General features: G+C 43.7%; 2 protein-coding genes across 3 annotated transcripts in view; both read left to right on the forward strand.

Annotated features, from left to right (window-relative positions):
- MAP3K5 (mitogen-activated protein kinase kinase kinase 5) overlaps window positions 1–838 on the forward strand; it is a 150,549-nt gene extending 149,711 nt beyond the window's left edge. For both annotated transcript variants that reach the window (XM_034765573.1, XM_034765572.1), the window contains one exon: window positions 116–838. In XM_034765573.1, coding sequence (XP_034621464.1) covers window positions 116–176 — 61 coding nt within the window. In that variant the 3' untranslated portion in view covers window positions 177–838. The remainder of the gene's footprint in view (window positions 1–115) is intronic.
- Window positions 839–6,852: 6,014 nt separating this feature from the next.
- Window positions 6,853–9,220, forward strand: part of MAP7 (microtubule associated protein 7) — a 192,277-nt gene continuing 189,909 nt past the window's right edge. The window contains exon 1 of the mRNA XM_034765577.1: window positions 6,853–6,916. Within this exon, the coding sequence (XP_034621468.1) occupies window positions 6,856–6,916 (61 nt within the window). The 5' untranslated portion in view covers window positions 6,853–6,855. The remainder of the gene's footprint in view (window positions 6,917–9,220) is intronic.

Genomic DNA, 9,220 nt, shown 5'->3' on the forward strand with positions numbered 1-9,220 from the left:
AATGTATTACTACCACTACAGGATGGCTTGAATTGAAGCATATCTGAATCAGGATACTATAGAAGTGGAGACCAGTTTTTTTAAGCTAAGCATCTTTATGGTTTTTCTTTTACAGAGGAGGGATGTTATGTACGCTCTGGAAGGCCATCAGTGACTTTCGAGAGAAACATGCTTGATGCTGGCTAAATCAGTTTCTACTTCTTTGCAGAGATTTAGAGATTTTCTGCAGCACAGAGCAGGTTTGCTGTCAGAGAGAGTGTTGCACTTTAATCCAGTATTTGTTTACCAATGTTAAAAACACTGCAGCTCTTGACTGCATTTACTCCGACAATCCCTAAGAAGTCTGTAAACACCCTTTTACATTACTTTAGTTTTAAATGATTTTACATGGAAGCTTTTTTTAAATCTTAAAATCTGTTGTAGATAAAGTAACCAGATGGTAATTTTACACAAAACTTATGTAAGATTTCATGTGATTGTGCATCACTGGAACAAAACCAAAATGTGACAATCTTTCAAGTTTATTCTTCTTTGTTATATACCATAATAATCTGTAGTAGAACTTCAGAATTTCAATTATGTAAAGCTTACATTTTTTCTTTTAATGTGCAGAACCTAAAAGCAATTGTTTTTACTTACTGCCCTATATAAATTTTAATATTGTTTATTTTTGGTAACTTAAGTTCCCTGGTCTACAGTACATTTGTTTTAGAGTTGTTTATGTACTACTGAACTGTACCAGTTGTATATGCCTGAACCATAGTAATGTTAGCTTGTTCTAAAGCTATCTTTTGTGACATACAAACATATGTTCTTAAAAATAAAGAATCTAAGAATACAATTTTGATACGTTCCTTATTTAAGAGCTTCTAAAAATAATAGTTCAAAATGTGATACATGCAGTATAGCTAGCAGTAATGGGACAAAACTACATGGAAAATTTAGGCTGAATATTAAGAAAGCCTTCTTGTATTAAAGTGACTTGAAGCGTAGAGTTACTGTGCTTCTGCCTTGGTAAACAATGTATTACAAACTCATTCATTTTTCCCACATGCTGTGTCTAATTTCAGCATCCACATTTTTCCGGGACAGAAAAAAATCACTTAATGCTCCAGCTGGTTTAATAAACTGCTTGACTAGCTATAGTCAGTAAGAAGTGGACTTTCAGCTTCCTAGCCACAAACTGTTAGTTGTAAAATCATTTGGGGGTACTTATTCTGTTCTGAAAGCCTTTTGATTATGCAAGGTTTCTTTCCCATAAATCATGAAAATGGACAATATTCCTCCACTGATAGTTTGGAACATAGGAATTGCTATATTGGACCTGACTAGTGGTCCATCTACTCCCAATACTAGATGCTTTTGAGGCTGTTGCTAGAAAGCCTACAGTGCACAATTGTGGAATAAGCTGAATAGAAAGGAACTTCACCAAAACCCGAAGTAGTTAATGCGTGGCTTATACCCTGATCTTTGAAGGCTTAGTGACGGATCACAGATTTTTTTCAAAGGAAATGGAATAATTTCTCTACTTATTCTAAACATGAAGTAACAAACTGTCTTATAAATATATCAGTGCATATCTGTTTGGACAGCAGCAAACTCATTGCTAGGTTGTCTATGCTGACTTCAAAAAAATCAATCAGTCATCCCTCTGCACCACAAAAAGTACATGAAATACTTTATATACAGTAGCATTTTCACTCCAAAGGGCTTTACAAACATATTTATAAATTTATACACGTGGAGAAACTCAATCCATCACTGAATTGCTGCTATGTTTGGGGCTACATAGTTAATTTTAAGCAGTTTATAATACTACAACAGCAGGAGGCAGAATTAGTTAGAAATTCCTAGTTAAACAGTGCAAAGATCAGTTGCAGAGGATATGTTGTGCAAGGACAAAAGCAACATATATGGTCACTGAGGCAACTACAACAATTGTTTATGTGGAAAAAGTAAAATTAGGAAAATGTCTTTTTTTAAACTTAATTTAATTTGCCTGCTGGAAGTAAGATGACAACAATATGGCAACCTATGAATAGCCAGTTCTCCACTGATTATGGTTGGGAAACCTCTGATATAGACTTTTTACAGGTTGCACTGTGTAATTTCATTACCTTATTTCCTTTATCCGTATTTTTAAAACATAATTTATGGTAATAAGCTGGAGGATGAGAAGGGTCCCAGCTGGTCTTGGCAGTACATTAGGGGAGAGGTGGTCTCCCTTACAGTTGAGACCTCAAACATCTCTCATCCCTGTATGCCCCAGATTGTATCTTTATAGTAGGCCTATTGCAGAAATATGAGTGAGTAGTGGTCGCTGCATCTGAGAATGGTACTAATTTACTTGACTGCAGGCCCATATGTTGAGAGTGAAGCAGTGGGCCATGTTCACTACCACTGTACTCTCTGGAGAGAAGAGGAATGCATATAATTATACCCTGATTCCTATAATTATAGCAACTTATTTCCAAAGTTATAGCCCTTGAATGTGTACAACACAACTTTATCTTGTAAAGTGTCAGTGTCTTTCATATACACAAAGAATTCTACAAATTCTTAATATAACATTAAGAAATCCCTAACAAATCTATGATAGTGTTAAATACACATTGGGTGACATCCTGGCTCTGCTGAAGTCAAAGGGAGTTTTGCCATTAAACTTCAATGGAGCCAGGATTTCACACACATTTTCCCTCCAATTGTGATTCAATATTTTTATCTCAACTATCATATATAATGATTAATCTTTTTTCCGGAAGCAAGGATAATATCTGTCCCAATTTGTTGACAGCTGTGTCAACACCCGGTTGTTCCTCTTTACTGTACTTTGACTCTAGTTTAAGTTATGGTTCATAGTCCACTCCTTTGAGTCTGTTTCTTTGATTTGAAGCTTCTCATAAGTAGCTCCTCCCTCATATAGTAAAAGGATGAGGAAATTAACAAGTTGTTAGATGAGGATACGAGTAAAGGACTAGGACAGGGGTAGGCACGCAAGCTGATTTTCAGTGGCACTCACACCGCCTGGGTCCTGGCCACTGCTCCAGGGGCTCTGCATTTTAATTTAATTTTAAATGAAGTTTCTTAAACATTTTTAAAAACCTTATTTACTTTACATACAACAATAGTTTAGTTATATATTATAGTCTTATAGAAAGATCTTCTAAAAATGTTCAAATGTATTACTGGCATGCGAAACCTTAAATTAGAGTGAATAAATGAAGGCTTGGCACACCGCTTCTGAAAGGTTGCCAACCCCTGGACTAAGAGAATCTTGGTACTGACTGGCATTTTGCTGTAATGTATGATGGTTGTTTGTTGTGAAGAAGATTTATGTTTATTTCATCATTTGTGTCAGTGGCAGGAGAATTGTGTGTGCACATGTGTTTATGTGCATGTGTGAGAGAGAGAGAGAGAGAGCTATTTCTCCACTTGAGTAATAGGGAGAGCTCTCTGTTCTGGAGATCTTACTGGAAAGTATAAGGACCTTCCATTCCAGGTAGTGGAGCAAAATCTTCCCTCAAGCATGCGTGTGTTAGGCCCTTGCTTCTAAAGCCATCTCTTGATGTTGGCATTGGCCACTATTGCTCTGCCTTCTTTTTCTCGGAAAGCTGATGGAGAATGTATGGTGAGACAAATTTGGTCCCACTTGCAATTCTGAGATTTCTAGTTTGACTTTACTTTACACCTTTGTATGACGATGAAACTAAACTACCATCTTTGGTTAACTGTCTCCCAGCAATTGATGAAGATCAGTTGGTAGGTGGGTTGTATTATAGTAGTGCTTAGGCCTGGCCCCCAATGCTAGGCAGTGTATGAACATAACAGTCCCGGCTCCAAAGCATTTACAATCTAAATAGTCTTTATGCTGATCTAGGTGTTCATACTGATTCTTTCAGGTGTGCCAGCATCCTTGGATACCTTTTGACAGGGAGGTTTTGTTGAGATATGTGGATCTTCAGAGGAGTGGACAGGGTGTCTGGCCAATTTTATAGGCATTATCTCTTGAGTAGTTTTGTTCTTCTTGTCTGAGGTCCCAGAGGGAGGTTTTGGGTAATTGCTCACGTTTCCTGCCTGGGCCAAGAGGTTCTGCTTTTGTCCCCTTTCCATGTATAGGGTATGTGTGAGGCTGCTGAAAGAGACTGATTATTTGGGCTGAGCTGGCATCAGAATGCCGATGAGACACAGCTTGGTCTCATTTTCAAAAGATTCAAATGGTGTGATGAGTTTGTTTTCCCAGTGTTTGGGTAAGACTGAGATGTGGATGAATGTGAGCAGGGTGAAGGAGAGGCGATGCTAGTGGAGTAGGGGAAGGATCAGGAGGATGGTTCTTTCTCCCATTATTGAAGAAGTTTGTCCTACTCTTTTTGAGAAATTCAGTTTGGGTGTGCTTTGGGATCCCTGACTGCTTCTGCAATCTATGGTGCCGTCTCTCCTCCCCACCCTCATTTACAGCTGTCTATATCTCTCAGAACAGTACTCCACTACATCCATCCATGCCTTTGTGACCTCCAGATTAAATTATTGCGTTGTACTCATTTAAAAAGGTGGAAGAACTAAGACCTTGTATAGGTTCAGAAGCTAAAACTCTGCATTAAGATTCCTGGTAATTAGGGTGGGATCCATGAAGGGACTTAGGCATTGCACTGCTGAGTGTAGGGTGACCAGATGTCCTGATTTTATAGGGACAGTCCCAATATTCGGGACTTTGTTATATATAGGCGGCTATTACCTCCCCACAGCCCTATTTTTTCATACTTGCTATCTGGTCACCCTAGTGGAATGTCAAGCTCCCTAACTTTCAGGTGCTTAGAAAATCACAGGAACAACACTATGATCCACAAAGCCAAGTTAGGCACCTAGCTCCCTATACAATGCATGAGGAGAGAGAGGTTCCTAAGAATGTGACCTACAAAAGCCAACACAGTAGGCAGCTGTCTGCCTAAGTTAGCCAGTGGGAGATGCTAAGGAGGGGGGTGTATACTAAGCACTGCCCCTTTCTTGGAGATTGCATCTAACTCTGCTTAGGGATCTCACTGAAGGGAACCCAGTACCTGGAGTCAGGCAGCTTAGGTTTTTCTTGCAGAACTGAGTTAGGTGCAGTGGGGTCACCCACCACTCAGGAAAGGGCTCTAACCACTGAGCTATAGAATAGTCTGATGTAGGGCTCTCTCAGGCTCTGCTGTTGAAGCTGTTCTACTGTGGATAAATAATGAAAGAGTGATTGGGGCAGGAGAACTGGACCCTAGGTCTTCCACCTCCCAAGTGGGTGCCCTAACCACTAGGCTACAGAGTCATTCTCTTCTTCCCCTCCTGACCAAGGACTGTTCCACTGTGGATAAATACGCTTTGTGCCACAGGAGAGACTGAAGAAGCCCCACATCAGAATATCCAGTAGTTTAGTCTTTGAAGCCTCCTCTTGAGAAACAGGATTTGAACCAGGGTCTCCCCTTTGGTAGAGAGGGGAGGAATTGAACCAGGGTATCCCCACAGCCTAGGTGAGTGCTCTGACCATCAGCACCACCACCAGGATTTTGAATGGGGCCTATTCCAATAGATGTGCTCAGAGTGCCTACCATCTCAGGCCCTGCAGGTGGGATAGGTGGCCCAATGCCTATCTTCCCCTGGTTTGTGATTCTCTGTGGGGCTTAGGCAGGAGATAAACATCTGTACACCTAGAGGGAGGCAGCAATGCACATGCCCAGAAACAGAAATATAGGTGCTGCCGTGCTGAGGAAACTTATACCATGAAAATTTAGGTGCCAATGTCTACAGCATTCAATGGCAGTTTTGTAGATCACAGTGAAGCCCAAACTGGGACTTAGGTGCCTAAGTCTGAGGTTTAGGCACCTAAATGTTTGTGGCTCCCACCCTTACTGCCTAGACATGCTGCTTCCTGAATCAAATCACCTTCAACCAGATTATAAATCTTTGGGGACTGGAATAGGTCTGAGAGAAAAGCTCTTGGAACAGCCAAACCTAGAGAGCAAGCTTAGGATGTGGTTTATATTGCGTATAGATCAAACCCCCAGGAAGGGGCCAGAGTCTGAAGACTGGCACAAGTCTATGTGATCTGTTAAGGGCATTCAAAACCGCTGGGATATTACATCTGCCTGAAGGTGAATTCCCAGCTGCTTAGTGATGTTAAGCACTACTAAGCATATCACAGCAGTTTTTAGTCAGTTGCATTTCCTTCCTAGTCTCTTCTGGGTGCAAGTCCCTGTTCTTTCTTTGATTAAGGAACCCACGTACATCTTGGGTCCTAGAGCTTAGAAACCACCTCGCCTCCCACGTACTGCCACAGGACAGGAGCGATCGGCCCCCGCCCAACCCTATACACGGAACGGAACCAGGCTCAGGGAGCGATAATGAAAGAAATGCAAATCCCCAGTCAAGATCAGCACAAAGTCTGAATCCGGTCTCCCAATCTGGGAACTGGATCCTTAGTTCCAGCTACTTCCATGCCAAGCCCGTGGGAAAGACGTGCCGCGATCCCAGGGGGGCTGGGGCAGGCCCCAGGCTATACGCTGAGCACGCAGCCGCGGGGGAAGCCGCGGATCAGATCACGCGGCCAGCAGTAGTCCCCTAAGAGCAATGCCGACTGCCAGACCCCCACCGGCCGGGGGCAGCCCTGCGGGCGGCCGTTCCCCCCTGCAGGAGGCTGGCAGGGCGAGCCCAGCCTAGTCTCCTGCCCCCACCCCCGCGCCGGGGGCTTGTCCCCTGCGCCCTGCCGCACCTGCCCGCAAGGTGGCGCTGCCGCGGGGAGGCCCCTCCCGGCTGGTGCGTGGCGCGCTCACCTGCCCGCCTGTGGCTGCGGCTCCCGCGGGGCGGGGCGGCTGAGCTCACCGAGGAGACATGGCGGAGGCACGGGCGGCCGGAGGCAGCAGCAGCAACGCTCCCCGCCAGAGCCCTGCAGGTGAGACCCCCGGTCCCGCACCCTGGGCGCTCCAGGCGGGAGCGCAGCCCTGGGCAGGGGGCCGGCTGCGCGGGTTCCGCGCGGAACGCGGAGGGCGCCGGCGTTCTAAACACCTCCCCCACCCCAGCGCCGCCTTCCCCGGGATAGAATCCGGCTGCTCCGCAGGCAGCGAGCGAAGGGTCTCTGCAAACACCAGCCGCCTCCCGGCTGTGGCGAGCGGCGCTGAGGCTGGGCAGGCGGGGAGAGACTGTGCCTAGGGACTGCTGCAGCCTCATCCCGCAGTGCTTGGGGGATGGCCTGGTCTCCGTGCCCGGCATCATCGTCCTCCTCCTGCCGCAACAGGTGCACAACATGCCCCGCTCGGCCCCCTGACTTCAGGGGAGGCTTTGTAACGAGGGCAGGATCCGGCCCCGGGAGGGGGAAGGATCCCCTGGGATGGAGGGGGTGGAATTAAATCACAACAATCGTTGCAAAACTACTTAAAAAATCTCCCGCCAGCAGCCCTATTTGGGTAGGGGAAGGGCTCTGATCGCTCCATGTCCATGGATCCAAGCTCCACCAGGGCAGGGCTTTCTATCCGCTTGTGCGATGAGACTGACCCACAGCAGCCTGCGGTCAACCGCTTGGAGTAATTAGGCAGGATGTATGTGTAGTTAAGGTGATCATTTCCTGCTTCTCGAGGTCAGGGTCAGACTCTGAGCCAATTTAGACGCACTTGTCCCCTTTTAATTAAAGTAGCATCAACTCATATCACCGCAGTTGGGTTGCTGGTATTTTTATTCTAGAGTCATGTGTTTTTAGGGATTCACTGCTCAACTGGAAATGTTCATTGCGGCTTAACACCCGCCTCCTAGCATACAGCGCTGCAGGGTGTGTGTTTAATTTAAATGGAATACTTTCTGTTCAAAAGTACTTATGTGAATGCAGTGGATGCAATTAAAAATTAGACAATACAATTGGCAGTTAGTTAAATTTACTGTGGTATTTGCAGCGTTTCTCACCCTAAACATATGTAATATAATACCACACTAAAGATATTCCTGTGTAGTAAAGTACCTAGTTGCAATCCTGTTTTTAGTGGTGATTGCTATACATATACGTGTGAATTGTTTAAAGATGCTGTTTCTATTGCTAGAATCCAAAAGCAGTGTGTCTGAAATTTGCAGGCCACTGTTCCATAATGTGGATTAATGCCTTTGGGTGTTTTAGAATAAGAAAACATTTAACATTAAAATATAGCAATTCCCCACAAAATTTAGTTAGTCACAGATGCAATAACATGAATACTGCACATGAGCTCCCAATATGATTTGGTTGCTAAGAGAGCTAACGTGATTCTTGAATGTACAACTACAGGAAAATTGAGTGGAAATGGGGAAACATTAGTCAGACCATTATTGGAATACTGCATCCATTTTCAGTGTCAACACTTTAAGGATGACCACAAATTGCAAAGGATTCAGGAAAGAGATACAGTATCATTTGAAATGTGAAAAACCCTGTCTTACAGTGAGATACTAAAGGAGCTCAGTATATTTAGTTTATCTGGGAGGATCAGGAGGGGTTTGAACACAGTCCTTAAGAACCTACATGTGGAGAAGACTTCTGATAGCAGAGGGCTCTTTAATTTATCAGACAAAGGCATAACAAGGGCTGGAAACTGAAATTAGACAAATTCAGTCTACTCTAGAAATAAGGCTGCTTTAAAAAAAAAAAACTGTGAGAGTAATTAACCACTGGAACAACTTACTGAAGGAAGAAGTGGTGGATTTTTTCATCACTTGAATGAAATCTTTAAATCAAGATTGGATGTCTTTCTAAGAGATGTTCTAGCTCCATCAGAAGTTATGGATTTGATGCAGGTATTAGAGGGTGAGGGTCTATGGCCTGTATACAGGAGGTCAGACTGGATGATCATAATAGTTCCAATCTGGCCTTAAAAATCTGTGACTAATTAAATGTTGATGCTTTTTCCTTAATTTGTCAACTCTATGCTTTGTACAGAGGGAGGTGGAAAGTTGGTTTTATGTTGATTAGGGTATCTCCTGTAAGGAGGTATATACACCCTACGAGCTTTTAAAAACTGTTCTATTTTGGTTTAGGAGTGAGGAGGATAGGAGACAGGTTTCAGAGTAGCAGCCGTGTTAGTCTGTATCCGCAAAAAGAACAGGAGTACTTGTGGCACCTTAGAGACTAACAAATTTATTAGAGCATAAGCTTTCGTGGACTACAGCCCACTTCTTCAGATGCATATAGAATGGAACATATATTGAGGAGATATATATACACACATACAGAGAGCAT

This window comes from Trachemys scripta, chromosome 3 (genome assembly GCF_013100865.1).
Source record: "Trachemys scripta elegans isolate TJP31775 chromosome 3, CAS_Tse_1.0, whole genome shotgun sequence".
NCBI classification, from domain to species: domain Eukaryota; kingdom Metazoa; phylum Chordata; order Testudines; family Emydidae; genus Trachemys; species Trachemys scripta.